General features: G+C 41.7%; 2 protein-coding genes across 2 annotated transcripts in view; one reads left to right on the top strand and one right to left on the bottom strand.

The window, feature by feature from the left end:
• LOC136420618 (WD repeat-containing protein 86-like) overlaps positions 1 to 6949 on the top strand; it is a 26995-nt gene extending 20046 nt beyond the window's left edge. Inside the window, exons 3-5 of the mRNA XM_066407661.1 lie at positions 2238 to 2373; positions 2759 to 2862; positions 3090 to 6949. Of these exons, the coding sequence (XP_066263758.1) occupies positions 2238 to 2373; positions 2759 to 2862; positions 3090 to 3347 (498 nt within the window). The 3' untranslated portion in view covers positions 3348 to 6949. The remainder of the gene's footprint in view (positions 1 to 2237; positions 2374 to 2758; positions 2863 to 3089) is intronic.
• Positions 6117 to 16874, bottom strand: LOC136420602 (kelch-like protein 24). Its single transcript, XM_066407624.1, has 6 exons — positions 16160 to 16874; positions 10709 to 10895; positions 9799 to 10179; positions 9396 to 9500; positions 8615 to 9075; positions 6117 to 8328 (listed from the first exon to the last, which is right to left on the bottom strand). Exons 2-6 carry the CDS (start codon positions 10867 to 10869, stop codon positions 7697 to 7699), a joined length of 1740 nt encoding a protein of 579 aa, XP_066263721.1. The 5' UTR covers positions 10870 to 10895; positions 16160 to 16874; the 3' UTR covers positions 6117 to 7696.

Genomic DNA, 16874 nt, shown 5'->3' with positions numbered 1-16874 from the left:
TACTTCTAACTGTAGTGGTGGCCACTTATACAGATTTGGCTGTACATTTGAACGTATAATATTTCATGTTCGTGGATAATTTTGGCGATATCATATCAGCGTATGTATTAGCGGGGTGCCCATGCTGAAATTTCTTCATTTTCCATTGTTGTCCGCCGTTGTTCCATTTTCCTTTTGGGGTTAAATAACCGAGTTACACCCTAGTCTGCATCAAATTGTCACTTAAGATGTGATATATCAGGTGTATTTGCAGCCAGTGCCACAGGCAGGTACCCAATGTGTAGGGTAATGAGGCTGTTTAACGTGTTCGAGGCACCTCCTCGAGCACGGGACCCCCGTTTTACGTCCCTCCCGGAAGACGATTTCGTGGAAAGCTTCGTGAGGCTACAGCAATCCGGATGTCCTTGGTTGGTCTCCCATCCAAGCACTGTCCGGACCGCGCGTTGCTTAACTTCCGAGATCGAGGGATCGGGTGTATCCAACGCGCCACGCGGCCGTAGCTTATATAAGAGGTAATACACCATCTGAACACAGCGTTAAGTAGTTAAGAAGCGTCCTCAAGGGTCTGGGCATCAAAAGCAACATGAGTGTCACAGAAATTATTCATGATCATCGACAGCCACTTCTGCGAGCAAGGTTGTAAATGCCAGGTCCCATGGCGCGAAATAGTTTTGAATCGAAGGAAACCAATACCGCGACACGTTTACCTGTAAGCATACAGTAGTTTTAGAAGTAAAGCTAGTTTCTGTTTGTGTGATACACATTCAATTTTTATACGGTTATTCAATACTGTATGTCTTTTACACATCAACGCTTCATGTGTCATCCACTCGTAGCTCAAACTCGCACAAGGCCACAGCATATATTATTAACGTTCTTCGTAATGAGATTTCATGTTGAACTTTGCCATCTATCCTTGGCCAACATCGGATGGTAAATTCATCACCTAATGTGAAGTATATTGAACCAGATTTCGCGTTTTTAGCCAAGCACACCGGGTCATCCCTACTCTCCTCGATAAGTGTGCTGGGTTCTTTAACATGCAGAGGTTTGACGCCTGAGGCCGCCGGCTTTACGTCCCCATCCGAAAGGACAAATGTAGCCCCTCACAATCTTGACCATGTACACGCGTATATTTGTGACCTTTTCTGTAACCCTTTAAAAACGGCGTCAGTGTTATAGGTATATACAAACATTGTGACAGGTACAAACGATTTGTTTACATACACTAAAGAGGGTCACATGTTAATGTAAACAGCTACGATACGGTTGATATCTTCTTCCTTAAAAGAGGGTATTATGATGGGAAGAAACATCTCACAATCCAATTTGTTCTAGAGTTATGTTCTTTTGTTCTGTATGTCGTAATGTATGCGCTAGAATACGCAGTCAGATCTGCATAAGGATAAACTATTGATATTATACGGGGTTACCGAACAATAAGAAAGGCTATCAGGTCACGAAAAGAAAATGCTTAGCATTGGGATGGTCAGCTAAATGGACGGAAACAGAACAAAAAGTCCTGTCATGCGTATTGTTGTTTCGTCCGATAACTTTATTTTGACACAGTTTGTGTGTGGTCGTACGGTTTGTTGATGTGTATGCGGGCCTTTCAACTGACAACATTCTTTGTGTAGGAGCGAAATACCCAATTTATCTTCAAGACACTTTAAGACCCCGCAAACAGCGTTCTTAGTTCTTGACTTGTTATCTTTTGTGCTAGTGACAGCAAGACAAAGTTTCAACACTATCATGCTATGTATATGACACATAACTGTGCGGGGCAATAGATACCGTTGATTGGATATGCCTGTTTCATAACATGATCAGTTTATAGCAAGTTCCAGACGTTGATAGTATGTTTCAAAGGAGAATGATTGATGGCTACTCACTTTATATATGGGGAAATGTTTGATTTACCAGTTCTTGTTATTTTCCCATTGTCATTTTTTTCTCATGCAACGGCAGCTCTAGTTTTTATCTTAAAGAAAAAACCCAATATCATTACAGTTGTAGCATAATAGAAAGTTGATTCTATGCATTTCGTCAAAAATGCTCACTGAAAGAAAGATATTATAAGTATTGCAAATAAAAGGTATACATTCAAGTGGCTTAATACAGTCTTTTGGATAAAAAATCACCGGAAGTTTGTGGCGTGCCCCGTCTGGATGATTGTAAGGCCCTTATGTTTATGGATTCTTTAATGAGTAACGAATTTCCCATCTTATGTTTTACAGATCAGTAACAAGCTGATGTACACAGGCAGCTCTGATCACACGGCAAAGTGCTGGGTGGTGGACTTCGGGGACCGCACCAGAGAATACAAGGGACAGAAACACACCGTGTCCAGCATGGCCTTCCACGAAGGCGTCTGTAAGTACCTCATGAATATTCATGCTATGCAAATGATCAGAGTATGCAAATTAGTGATATAAGGGGCAGAACACACTGTGTCCTGCATGGCCTTCCATGAAGGCGTCTGTAAGTAAGTACCTCATGAATATCCATGATATGCAAATGTTAACAGTATGCAAATTAGGAAAAAGCTACTGTACATTGACGACTCGAGGAATGAAATGCACAGAACTAAAACTTTTTGGCGACGCCTCAGAGGCGGAGGTATTTCTTATAATACCTCTGAAAAAAATTATTTTTTTGAGATTGCATGATTAAGTTCAGCATTGATAGCTGCTCTTTTTTGGTATGGGGTAAAATGTTTTTCTTGTCAATGTGACTGAAAGGGGAACATCTTTGTCAGTATTTACAGGGAGCGGAGACGCGTGCGCACGAGCATTCGACGCGAAATCGGGGGCGCTGAAGAGAACGTACAGGGGTCACGAGTACATCATTAATGCTGTAGCGGTAAGTCGTTGTCGTTTGTTCCTGTTCTTCAGGTATTCTCTCCTTTGACCTGTAGACGCACAGTTGTGTTCATAAGAGAGGGTCAAAAGATCTTAAAAAGAGTCCGAAAATGCTTGATCTAATTGAGCTATGATTCTCTAAAATGCAAATAGGGACACCAACATGGCGGCGGGCACAGTAATGACGTCATCTGAAATTAGCATGTGCCTTCTCTTTTGCATCCCTAGGTTGTAGATGGAAAACTCTTCACGGCGTCCCACGATGGAACACTCAAGGTTTGGAACGCAGAGAACCTGGTCGCCGAGGACTGGGGCAAGCCCAAGAAGGACGAGGAAGACAAGGAGAACGCCAAGCGCAAAAACTCCAACATTGACCAGCAGAGCTACCGCAGCAGGCCATCTACCGGTTTGAGTGAGTACGACAGGCGGAGCCGCGAGAAAATCGAGCAGGAAAGGAAAGAGAGGGAAGTGATGGACATGGTGTAGAACAGTGACAGGCCTTACGACATGTCGTAAAATGATATTACCATTTTGTGGCATGTCGTTGGCGTTCACTGAGTCTGCGCCAATTTTCTGATCATTGCAATATGTTGTGGACATGTTTGGCGTTGATATATCACCCAATAACTGTTTCATTTGGCTCAACCATTTGGTTTATTGATTTGTACATATTATTTTGCCCTTTTTGGTCACTGTGTCTTGGCACATGTAGCAAAGCAAAGCTCTAAAATCTCGACCCTTATAAATCATTTTACATAGACAGGAACGCACAATGACGTGACTACTACAATATTCCCACAGATATGGGCAGTATGCACAGTTTGGAGAAGAAACAATATTCTTATGTCCAGCATATTCATGAAAATCCAGGAAATGGCAAGATAACTCGCAGTCCGCCCGTTTTACTCACAAATTGACTCCCCCGTTTGGGGATGAATACCAAGATCAAGGGCTGATAACATAGAGAAACCTTTCCTTACACTGTCTGTGAAAATAACAACAGGAAGAATTTGAAAACTGAAGCCATTTTAGACGGTTGTTGTTGATAAAACATAGACGGGATGCAATATATTCGGTATGTGTATTCGGTGTTGGTCCGCCATCTTGAATTTTCGTCATAGATATAGATGAAAGGTACTTTGTCATTTGTAGCAAAGTCAGTATTATGCGCAATACGTACAGAAGACTTGTATCATCACACTGTCTATGGCCAATTTTTCAAGGACGTTCAAACAGCTGGTTATTCTGCTTGCGAGAAAGGCAATGAGTTTAAGCTATACAGCATTAATGATGTATTACCCTTATGTACGTTTTATGTATATTGCGGAGACTGCACAAAAATATTGGTGATGTTTAGCATTGATAAGCCACATTCGAAACCATCCTTACACAGCAGAAGGTATACCTAAAACATTTTCTGAAAATTCGTGGTCCCAACATTGTTTACAAAGACACCAAAAACATACATTTTGGGCCACTTGTGAGCAACAACAAGAAAATGTCGAATTTGGTTTAAAATCCTTCTTGCAATGGTGGCCTTGTCGACTCCAAGATACGTTTAGATTAAAGTTTTATCATGTTAGATTGGTGTTAGCTTGGTTTAAGATGGGTGAATTACATACATCTTGTATCTATACGGTCTTTCAAAGCTGTAGTCATACCATATCAATTGTACATTTATGTATTTACGCCGTTAGCGCCTTTATGTTGCATCGAAAACGATAATATTGCATCATCTCTTGAGTCGTGTCAATTTCATCAACGTCCGCCATTTTGTCACCTTGACCCCTGACCCTGGTGACAGCAGATTTCTACACATCTGATCACGTGTGAAGTTCATGTATCTGCTACAGTTGGTACGGGATTAAAGTCAAGCATAACCTTTTCACGGATCCCCTTGCATGCTGGGAGACGCGGGGCATTGTGGGAAGGGGGCAAACAACATCATGCCATGACAGCATAGACCGGAGACAGTACGCATGCCAGGCATACGCATTGTCATGGTAATGATGTTCTTTATACCCTGCGCTACCCACAGAGCCCTGTGTCTCCCAGCATGCAATGGGATCCGTGAATAGATCTGTTAGTGTTATACCATCATACCATCATAGGAGGACAAAGGGCAAGGATATAAAATGGCGGCTGTTCCTGAGTTAGATGACTGGTGTGTTTTTGCATCTTTGAACACACCTGAGATTGAAATTGGCACGAAAATAGGCGTCTAACTTATGTCTAAGTCCGATAATCAAGGTGGATTATTGATTGTATCAGTCTCACCGTAAAATAGGTGATAAATTCAGACACTAGTGTGAACACAAAATAGATATCCGTGTTCAATTTGACTGTACTAGTGAGTAGGCCTTCAGATTAGACTGCGTGGCTTTTCAGAGGTGACACTAATTATATGCTGCATTGGTTAGGTTTATATAGAACTCCTGTACTGAATATATATCGGGAGAGTGTCTACATCCAAAGCCACGGACATGATTTGTATTTCTCCGAATAGAGTCGTGCTATTTCATTCAGTTTCATAAAAATGGAAATAAGATCAAGAAATGTATATAGACTAAGAGAGTGTGGCTTTGGAGGTAGAGAGCTCTGGTGTATATTACAGGGGATGTACGGTTGAATATATTATATATTATATACATATACTCAGGACTGTAAATATTTCAGCTGATATGATGTATTATGGGAGGTTGCAATGACTGATCTTGTGAGATTTACTCCTGAATTGCATGCCTATACAATATTGTCCAGTGTGTGTAAATAGCGTATGTCCGCAAAACGTACTGTTGTTTATGCGGAGATTCCTTCGCTGTGAGATACTTTGGCCGGAAATGTGCGATTTGGGAAGAAAAGTAGTAACAGTGTGTATAATTTTGTATAGGGAGTAGAGATGAGAGCTGGGAAGATGCAGGCCACCATTTTGTACATCAAGTACAGATGTAATTATTTTGAAGGAAGGACAAACGAACGGATTTGTAGAATAATATAAGAATGGATTTGAAGCGTTTGGAAGGACACTACTTCTCTGCAACTTGTAACTTTCAGTCATTAAAAAACAACAATTACAACTGGATTATACTAACCACGACTTGATCAGTCGTTCAAAACACCATCTTTGCACTATTTGAATGGCAGCCCATGATTGGTCAATGAACAATCTTCATCAACCAATCACGGGCTTCCATTTTTTTTCAACTGGCTTGTGATTGGCCATAATGATATCAATGATTAACAAGTATAGAAATACACGAGGAAAGAACCATCTTATGTAATATGTTACAAAAAATGACTGCGCTTGACGATCCCCACGAAGTGATTTTATATAGCTTATTGTATGGCTAGCAAAAATGCGTTAAGTTCAGTACAATACTGTATTTCAATGCTTCACATATAGTTATACATCAACGAAAATCAGTAACACTAGTACCTAATTGGTGCCTAACAGACTCTTTAACTATTGCGATGCGGTCATGTGTACTTTTGAGCCTGTAACACTGATAAACACCGTGAAGATAACGTTCATTGTGATAATTACAATAGCTTGTCCTCGTGATTTCTTAAATGTATTTTCACTGTCGTTGGTCTCTTAACTATATACGTGTACATCAGATTATGGAGGATGGGTTCAGTTTTCTTTATTTTTCTGTTACTTTGTTTTATAACTTCTCATTGTGTCAATGCTTGCTTATACAGTATGTTCCTTTTTACTCCTGACAAAGTGTTATTTTAGGCTATTTTGTCTGCCATTCATTTTCTATGTAACATATATTTAAACAGCTCTCTTCTATCCAGCTGGTATGCACGGAACTACTAGTACTACTTAGAAGACTAAAGCTCGACAGTATGTATCAGTGAGTTGCTTGTACAATCATGGGCATTACGGGGCACCGAAATTAGCAATTTTTACTTCTGAATATTCAAGAAAAGAATCATTGTTATCAAATTAAAGCATGTTTAGTGCACATGTATGCACAGATGTGAAGTTTTATGAAATATTTCATCAGAACACTTTCATTGTCTTGAAACTCCTTTGTCAATGAGATGCTTTTGTGCAATAAAGTACGTTATCTTGGAGCCAAGTCTTTATCATTGTCATTGTTGTACATATATATTGTCAGACGAACAAAATAAATGAATGAATGAATGAATGAGCTGGTAGCTAGATATCGATGGAACTATCAATTATTGCCTGGGAAATGAATGAGTGAATGAATTAATAGATGAAGTAGTCAATGAATCAAGCGGCCCTACTGCATGAGTTATTTGAGAATATTGATTAATTTAACTTCGAACGTCTTGGGTTGGAGTAAGGTATAAGACACAGAGGGACGATTTGAGTTGAATGTAGCGCAACAGGTCGATGTAAAATAGTTCCTGTAGATGTGATTCGGATATAACGTGTGAACAAAGCCCTTCGCGGCACACATGTCGAGTGTCAAAAACGCCATGTTGCGGTAGAGCATTGTACTGCACCAAGGGTTTGGTAGGACGTCTCCATAAGGACATTAAAAGCCGAACCATTGATGTGCCGTCAGTTGAACTGAACTCACATATCCGTACATTAATGGTAAGCATTAGTGCTTAGCGTATAACGACTTGTTGTGAATCTCAGTTTCAGAAAATCAGATCGTTTAATAGATTATTGCCCCAAAGTGTTAGAATCTGGTGATGTGTATTTTCTCTACTCCCAATAGTGGAAAGGTGTAAAGTTACAAGTGACACAATTTCGGCGGTTAGGCCTTTTTATGTTCCCTAACGTGATACGTATCAACCAATCAAATGTGTAGCTTCATCAAGTCAACTAGAGTGTCTATGGTGTTAGTGTCTTATGCTACGTGTGTCCAGATTGTGACACAACCATGAGAGTGAAGTTTAAACGGCAATTGCAATACGTCCGACAGGCCATTGTCCTCTGGGTCATAACAACACACTGCGTCCGTCCCGCGCAGCTTACCCCGTTCCCCTCTCGTCTTTCCTCCAGTTACATACACCTTGTTCCCGCACGCCGCCATCCCACAATCCTCTAGCACATACCCTTGTGATGAAATATCGTTCGCAATTTGTGCCACAGTTTCCCAAACGTCGTTCGAAGCGTTGTAACAGAACAACGCCCTGAGACAACCCCCTGTGACGTAGACATGTGAGTTAATGGTGGCTGCTGACAGACAGCTAGCTGCTTCAGGCATCGGCGCCATGACAGTCCAAGTTTTGGAATATGGTTCGTACGAGAAAACGTCACACGACGCAGAGATATACTTATTGCGTCCGCCAAGGACGTACACTTTCCCCTCACAGACGGTAGAAGTGTGATTTTGCAGCGGTTCTGGGAGTGGTTTGGCGAAGCTCCACGCCTTGGTGGAAGGGTCGTATTGCTCCACAGTGTCGTATGTCTTGTACATGACACCGCCGATGGCGTACACTTTCCCTTGTAAGGCAGCCATACTGTGGCACCATCGTCCTGATTGGATAAGGAGAAAACCGTTATATAACGTCCTTCATTTGAATTCTTAGGAGTGATGACATTGCGTGGTGCATCGGTGTTAAACCAGCTCTTGAACTATGAACAGACATTTATAAGAAATGTTCATTTCAAAGAAACCCATTTTTAAATTTTAGATTCAACTCAGTTGTTTTGCGCGCGCGTTTGATAACCCTCATTTTTTCACATTTCTCTGCCAAAAATTGATAAGTATATCGGTGTTCATGCATCTCCTACTTTCCTTGCAGTTTTCATCCCTGCTTACCTTGTTTCATCTCCGGTAGACGTGACCACGCGTTGTGCTCGGACCGATACAGCCACACGTCTTTCGGGAACGAGGTTCCTCCAGAAATCATGACGTCACACATCCCGACAGCCACCGCGGCAAACGACTTCTCCTCCGCCAGAGTGTCCTCCATTTCTACCTCCACTCTTTGCCAACAGGGTTTGTCTAACGACGGGACTAACGTCGTTAGCGCCGACGAGGGCTTTCCCGAGGTGATCCCGCCGATGTTTAAGAGTGTTTCCCGCACACCAGACGCGTACCGGGGCCGAGTACGCCGTGTCACAGTGTCCCCGGGGTACATGTAACACTGCTTAGCCTCGAGCATTAGGTCCGAGCAGTAAGATTTCATGTCTTCGTTGGCTTCAACATACTTTGTGAAATAGTCCACGTCGATGAAAGGAAGTCGGACGTACTCCATCATCGTTCTCATCTCTGACATTCTGTTTGATAGACAAGTAGAAAAAAACGCATACATCAGTTCAATTATCATTGAAGGGTAGCCATTGGTCAGCAGAAATTATAGGGTATTTCTGATATGTTAAAACTGTAATGAAAAGAGCTCTTTTTTTCACCGCTAAACGTTAGCACTATTTTGCTCAAATCACCAATGACCTGACATTGCCAAACGTTTGAAATCAACGGGCCCGGGCAGAAAGAGAGTAAATGCCGTGGTAAAATGTATATTCAGCACCAAGGACAGGGATAACTGCGCCCCCTGGCGGCAGATCTGCAGTACCTCAACCGTGCCGGTTCTACGTACCTTTGGTCGGGATTGTGGCTTGCCCATCTTATAACCGCTTCAAATACTATTTCTTCGTTCTTTGCGTTAAGGGCGTCATTGGAAATGAGTTTAATGACCTGCTCCCTGAAAATGAAGACAAAGAATCCTTTAAGTCCTCCAGAGCAGTGTTATCATGGTAAGAATAGACATATGCATACAATGTTTTATACAACTTATCAAGTAAGTCCTCTGCAGTTTGTAATTGAATTATGGGATGTTATTTGTCTCAAATGAAAGTGTAGACCTGCCTTGTATTTTTTGGTGACGCCTCAGGGGCGGAGCCTTTCTTTGTACGTCAGTTTTGACAAATGAAATGGCAACAGATGTAACCGTCGTCAGTCATAGGAATATGCATAGGCTAGCATATCGATTTAAAAGGTACCTGGACAAGTTGAGAAATTCCCTGGAATTTTGGATGGTCGAAAAGTTCTTCAATGCGACTTCCTTCGCCTTCTTCCCGACTTCCGGGTAGGAAAACTCTGACGCTAATCTCATTAACGCCAGGCACGTCGAGGCAGTGACGTTGTCACCGAGGAACTTCACGCATGCGTCACAGACGGGCCTGATTTTCAACAACATGGCGGCTTCCAAGAGGCCCATGACGTTTTCATTCGTGATGGTGACTTGTGAGGTGTACGCGTAGTCTACAAGGAGCTTTAAGGACTCTGGGCTGACGTCTTGGAGGGTGAACTTCTTCTGGTCGCTCAAGGTGTGACAGCTACAGCTGCAGTTGTTGTTTCCGATCATCCCTCTGAAGAAGGCACTGTGGAATATGAGATGTACACGTGATGAATCGTTTGGACCCAGAAACTTCTACAGTGTTAAGGCCTTCCTGCTAGTTAACCACACCATCAACGAATAGAATGAATGAATGCATATGGCTTTAGAGTTTGAAATATTTGCAACTCGATCGCAGTACTGTATTAGGCGTCACCAAAAAGGTATTAGGCCATGTTGATTTGATTATATGGATGACATCCTCTGGGAACCCCAAAACTGATGCGAGTGTGCGAATAAAAAATAAAAATAAAAAAATAAAAATTTGCCTTCATTATGAAATCTATGCGGTCAGGAAGGTTGAACAAATGACTAAACACACAGAGAAAGGTATACCAAATAACGGATTCTTCATTTTGGGTCTTTCACATCTTCTTCTTTGAGTTTGGCATTCTACACATTAGCATCCGTTTTCTGAATCATTTCGCAATTTGCAGCATACATTTGATCATTTTGTAGCTGTTTTGCACGATTTACAGTATTGTAGAAATCTTTTCTTTGGAAACGCCCCCTACCTGCAGGAGGCAAGGACTGCGCGGTGACAGGGGATGTCGGTCCCGCCCACGGACAGCACCAGGTCCACCAGCAGGCCCTCCCGCCGCATCTCCAGCAGCGCTCTCAGCACCTCCCCCGCGTGGGGGGCGTGGCAGAACTCTAGTGACGTCATGATGGCCATGGCGCACGGTCAGCGAGGTACCAACCCTGTTGGTGTAAAAGATTTACAGACTTGAAAAATGCTGCGCACGACAATAAGGACAGAGCACTGTTCTAGAGACTCTAGATACTTCTGGTTTAGATATGTGCTTGACTTTATCGAGTGACGTCATAGCCGCCATGTTGATATGTGCTTGATGTTTTCGAGTGACGTCATAGTCGCCGCCATGTTGGTTTATCCAAGATGGCGGTCGGTCTTCAGAACTCACAGTGGCAAATGTTTTCAGAAAGGAATCATTCATAGTCTGATACGTCTTAAATGTGCAGAGGCAAAAACTTTAAGGTATGTTATGTCTAGAACATTTCTACTACATAACGACTTTGCACGCGTCTTCAGTGTCCACCATCTTGGTGGGTTTAATAGACCCCTTTCCAAATACCGCGGCCATTTTGAATCTAGCGCGAGCGCGCGTGGTTCGAGCTCGGGAAAGCGCGGGAAAAGTACACACCCGGTAAGTCCGAGCCAGCGGTAATGGCGTCCTCATTAGAAAGCAGCGTTGAGTCATCTTCGGCGGCGAGATGTTCTCCTCCTCGGTGAAATCCATCGATATATTTGCATCACAGTCAAGTAGAAGATATTGTTGTGGACACTTGGACTCGATATCGGCCAGTAAAATTGTGAATTTCTGCTACTTTTCCACAGTTCCTACCGGGATGTTGAGCGCGCGCTACAGTTATAGAATGCTAATATGTTTACACCGCTTGCTTGTAGTTTCCCTAGTAATGTTAGCTTAAGTCGAGAAAAATCCCACAAAACATACACTTTTCGGGCTGGGATCATTATAGCTTCGTTTAGGTATGAATATAACTCTTGAGCCTTTTGGCTGTCGTGACAATGCCAACATCATCTTGAAATTACGTTAGTTTGAGGGAGGGGCGTGTTTTCTGTGCAGCGTTACATCGACTTCGCTCAGCAATATCTTATATTCCCGCCAAATGAAATCCTGCAAAACGTTAAAATATAGGCTTGAGTTCAATGTTCTTTTGGGTACAAATTTGGCAGCATTCCGGCGGCTTTTTGACGATCTTTTAGGATGCCAAGAATTTAGTCTTGAGGACTCCAAGTACGTGAGTGAAGGTGTGTTTTCCACTGTATCTGACGTTTCTTTATATCATTTTGCGCGGCAATATTTCAGATATCTGTTGCCCGGATGGAACCCGAAAAACGTTAAATAGTATTGACTTGAGGATTGAAGGACCTCATGCCGATATTTTTCCTTTTTTGTGGGGTTTCATCCTGTGGAAATCTAAAATATAAAAAGTGATGTAATGAAACACGCCCCCTGCTTTCACTCACGAACTTCATCAAGCTAATCTTGGCACTAAAATATTGTCAAAGTCAAAGGAGCCACCGAAGTTCCGTCAAATTTCTATAACGCAAAGCCCTCAAGCCCATATTTTCACGTTTCTGTAATATCATCCGACGGAAATTAAGATACTACGGCGCAAAGTGAAAACACTCCATCTTCACTCACGTACTTTAGGTTTTTATATTTCAGAAAACTCGTCAAAAGAAGCCGCCGAAATTCTGCTAAATTCCTAACCAAACTGACCTTAAGCTCAAGCCTACATTTTCACGTCTTTTTTTTGTTGGATTGCATTCAGCGGAAATGTCAAATATCGCCATGCGGAGAGATGTAACAAGAAAGAAAGGAAAAGCTAGACAGAAAGGAAAGAAAGGCTAGACAGAACACACGACCCCCTCTCAACGCGCGTTTTCCCAGGCGAAGTTGGCATCGTCCAAAATTACGGTCACGACCGGTAAAATTCTGTATATTTCTATCTAAGTAGCTAAAAGGATCCCAGCCCGAAAAGTGTATGTTTTGTGGGATTTTTCTCGACTTAAGCTAACATTACTAGGGAAACTACAAGCACGCGGTGTAAACAAATTAGCATTCTATCACTGTAGCGCGCGCTCAACATCCCGGTAGGAACTGTGGAAAAGTAGCAGAAATTCACAATTTTACTGGCCGATATCGAGTCCAAGTGTGCACAACAATATCATCTACTTGTGCCATGCAAATATATCGATGGATTTCACCGAGGAGGAGAACATCTCGCCGCCGAAGATGACTCAACGCTGCTTTCTATTGAGGACGCCATTACCGCTGGCTCGGACTTACCGGGTGTGTACTTTTCCCGCGCTTTCCCGAGCTCGAACCACGCGCGCTCGCGCTAGATTCAAAATGGCCGCGGTATTTAGAAAGGGGTCTATTCTGATATAGTCACGTGACTACTATCCTCTGTTTCATTGGGAGTTGTGCTGGCAACCTACTACATGTATTAGGACCTTGCACTCTACAGCGATGGACAGACTGTAAAAATTACATAACATATTATTTCCGTGGTCAGCCCCTGCATATCGCTGATTAAAGTACTGTTGCCTGGTAAAACACAGTTTAATTAGGCATGTATGTTTCATCAGCCACGAAAAAGGTTATCAAAGACAAGCTGTCTCTAATGGTTATATAAAGACTATTTAAACATTTTTGATTAGATTATCTGTGAACAACATGGGCGGCCAATGGCTGTCAATCTGGCGTGTTCCGCTGTTTTCTTTAGATTATTGAGAAATCTTCTGCAATTAACGAATAGATTCTGAACCGAAGTGTCATACTCTATTAGAAATAATCATAATTCGATTTCATATTCTTACCATCTCATGATACTGTTTTAAAAATGTTTTAAGGATGACCAACTAAGACGGTAGAAGCAGCCAATCTATAAGAGTACTCTTTTGGAATTTCCGATATCACTTACATAAGAAAGTACTTAAACCAATCTAAAGCTCTAAAGATCTAGTAATCCAAATACTTTGGAAACTATATCCTTACTTAATACGTTTCTAATGGCCTCTATCGGGGATATAGGTCACACAGGACAAGATGTGAGCCCCTATAGACGTATTGAAATGTGGCGCGTATTTAGTTCCTAAAAACACTGGGCTATTCTAAATCCGTTCCCATATTTGTCACATTCTAGATCACACAGGCAGCCTGGTCTGTTTACTTCTAATGGAACTCTAGATATATAGTAACCTATTTTATTATGTGAAGAAGACAAATTCTTGCAAAGAATACATTATCTTTCTCTTGAATTCGTCTTGCTGTACACAGAATCAGTTGACGATGACGTTTATTTCAATGCTTTCTTTACAGGAAATTTGCTTCTAACTTATTTGCAACTACTCAGTTGGGTTAAGGCGGCCCAGGAAGTATTATTCCATACATATCAATACATATCCTGTAACTTCCGATAGCCTTGTCGCACCACGATGAAACTTCACACAGTTTTAGAACTACTTAAAACACATTGAATAAATGTTACTTTAGTTTTTCTACAGCTGGATTTTGGGTTAGAAATACACATTTTGGTTAAAAAAGCTGTGTATTTCATGGATTTATGCGCGCAGGCGGTAACACCACCTTTCATCATGATATTTTACAAGAAGAGAGCTATCCCAATACAAATCATTTTTGTCCGAGGCTATTTTGTTCAAAATGACGATTACATTGTTTTTTTGGGCCCAAAACATCAGAAACCACTATTTTTGGGTCATATTTTGTTTAAAATTCGCCCCAGTTAAAAAAAAATTAAAAGCTATGCAAAATAGCCTCGGACAATTTTGATAAGAAAGCGATAATGAATGATATTTAATTACTCCAAAGATCAAGTATGTTGTTTTGAGCTGCGCGTAAAGCCGTAAAAGTCATAACCCGATCCCACGCAAGCAGCTCGTTGTCTCCCGCGAAATCCAACACCTGTGACGTAACGACCGTTCCCTTCGAACGCCATATCGAACATATAGAACCCCCTGTTCTATTTGGAACACCTCCGTCAAATCAGCGCTAGTAGGACTCGGCGCGGCTCATGTTCGAGGAGGAGACAACTTCCAAACCATTTGATTGATACATTTAGAATGTAATACAATCCAAATCATGGCCTATAAATCAATTTTGTACCTATACGTACACCTAAGATGAGATATATGATTGGGTACTGTAATAGACCTTGCGTCCCCCGAACTACTCCGTAGTGGAACATTTCGAACCGTGTTCGAGTTCGGCCGAGCCGCTGGCCAGGCACGCGGCCGAACTCGAACACGAATTTTAGAGCCTGGGCTGCCTTAACCCAACAGAGTATTTAGTAATTTCTTTAAATTGCAAACTGATTCTAAGATTTAATGAGAAATGAAAGTATAGTCAGCTGCGATATCTTCAGTTAGATTCCTTCCTGTCTTTAATTTCTGTCCTGGCAAGGATGAATATCTGTATCAAGATAACGACTGATAGTTTACAGGGTCGTATCTAGTCCTATAAGTCGCAACTGTCGAGATTAGGTGAGCTGTTGATGGAGGGAGGATTGTAGGAGATTACTGGAGTCACGCTGGTTATCTCAGCAATGTCTTATCTTTGGGTAGGAGCACGTGAGCAGAGATATTTTGAATGACTCCATTTATCTACTATATTATGATATATTGGATGTGAAGTTGGAAATTTGTGATTTAAAGCTTTACGATCATGATACACTTTTATGTACTAGTGGTAAAATTCTACTGAAACTAATACTGGCATAAGAAAGAAAAAATGATATGAAATAGATACATGTTACGTAAAGACGTGTGCTGGGCAAATTTAAACATGTACAATGATTATAGTTTGGAATGCATGTTTTATGTATTAGCATTGATATGTCGCGCATAACAGCGGTCTGTTGATCTAATAATCCCAGCTGAATATAAATTAACCATCTTACGTAACACACCCCACCCCAATCTTTCCTCCATCGTATCCAACTCGAAATATGAGCGAATAGAGATATATATGTAGCCCGTGTCAGCATCGCACAACCGTTGACGCATTTGGCAACACTATCGACATGCGCAATGTCATAGGGAATCACTGAGTTTAATGGTATCATTACAAACATAATACCAATAGCATTGATTTACAAGCAGATGCACAGTCCCAAATCCCCAACATTCTTTCCACATTTCTTTATGACGGTTTTGTAGTCTTTTCTTGTGCGTCTTGTCCATTTACAAACTTACAAAACGTAACAAAAGACGTTAAGAAAATACATCGGCTTGGAGCTAAAAACAACACGATTTCTACCTTATATTGACATCAATGTCATCTCCTTCCTAAAAGAAAAGAAAAGAAAAAAACAAAACATTTCTGCAGGAACTTTATAAACAGCAATATTCACCTAAAACAAAAGAACCATACCCCCCACCCCAAAACGTGCTTTACCTTGTAAAACTTGATGTTCCGTAGCCTCTAAGCTCACTCTCCTACGGTCCCAGCCCGTCAGCCTCGGTGTTGTGGTGAAATTAGACCCGCAGCCAAAAATGCTCGCCGCTATTTTGGAGCCGTCCAGCTGAGACATTGGGGTCAGTGTCAATCAAACTGACATGAATATGGGCGGAGCGATGGACTGGGGTCAAAACCGGAAATGGTATCGTCTGTAACAGGTGTACATCCTGGATGATGACGTTGTGAGGGTTATTCCATTACATCGTCCAGGGGAGGGGAGATTTAAACCTTAATTATCAACGTTCGTCCTCCTACTATTTGCACAGACGCGTAAACTGCGCTTGATGAAAGAACTTTCCCCACTGAATTTGCAGTTTCAAAGCTAGAATTTGCACATTTCTAAATGTATGATACAACAATCCATAGATACACAGGCAACAGATGCACAAGTTGTCGTACCTTCGCCTTTTTAATCCAGATTAGGCGGGTTTCCTGTATCTAGTTATTTCTTTCATTTAATTTATACAATACTTCACTTCGACATCCAAATGCGTATTCCGCTTGAGGTAATTGAGGCAAGCAACGAAGCATTAGCCAGACATGCGCTAAAATCCACTGGATCCAGAGGGCGGAGCTTCGAACCCCGCTCGGACTTGGGGTTGTATTTGTCCGTTTGGAAGAGGTCTTCAAGTATGGGGAAGCATCATGCATC

Source organism: Branchiostoma lanceolatum, chromosome 15, assembly GCF_035083965.1.
Source record: "Branchiostoma lanceolatum isolate klBraLanc5 chromosome 15, klBraLanc5.hap2, whole genome shotgun sequence".
NCBI lineage: Eukaryota > Metazoa > Chordata > Leptocardii > Amphioxiformes > Branchiostomatidae > Branchiostoma > Branchiostoma lanceolatum.
The sequence above is the reverse complement of the archived record's forward strand: the minus strand, read 5'-3'. Positions and strand labels throughout refer to the sequence as shown.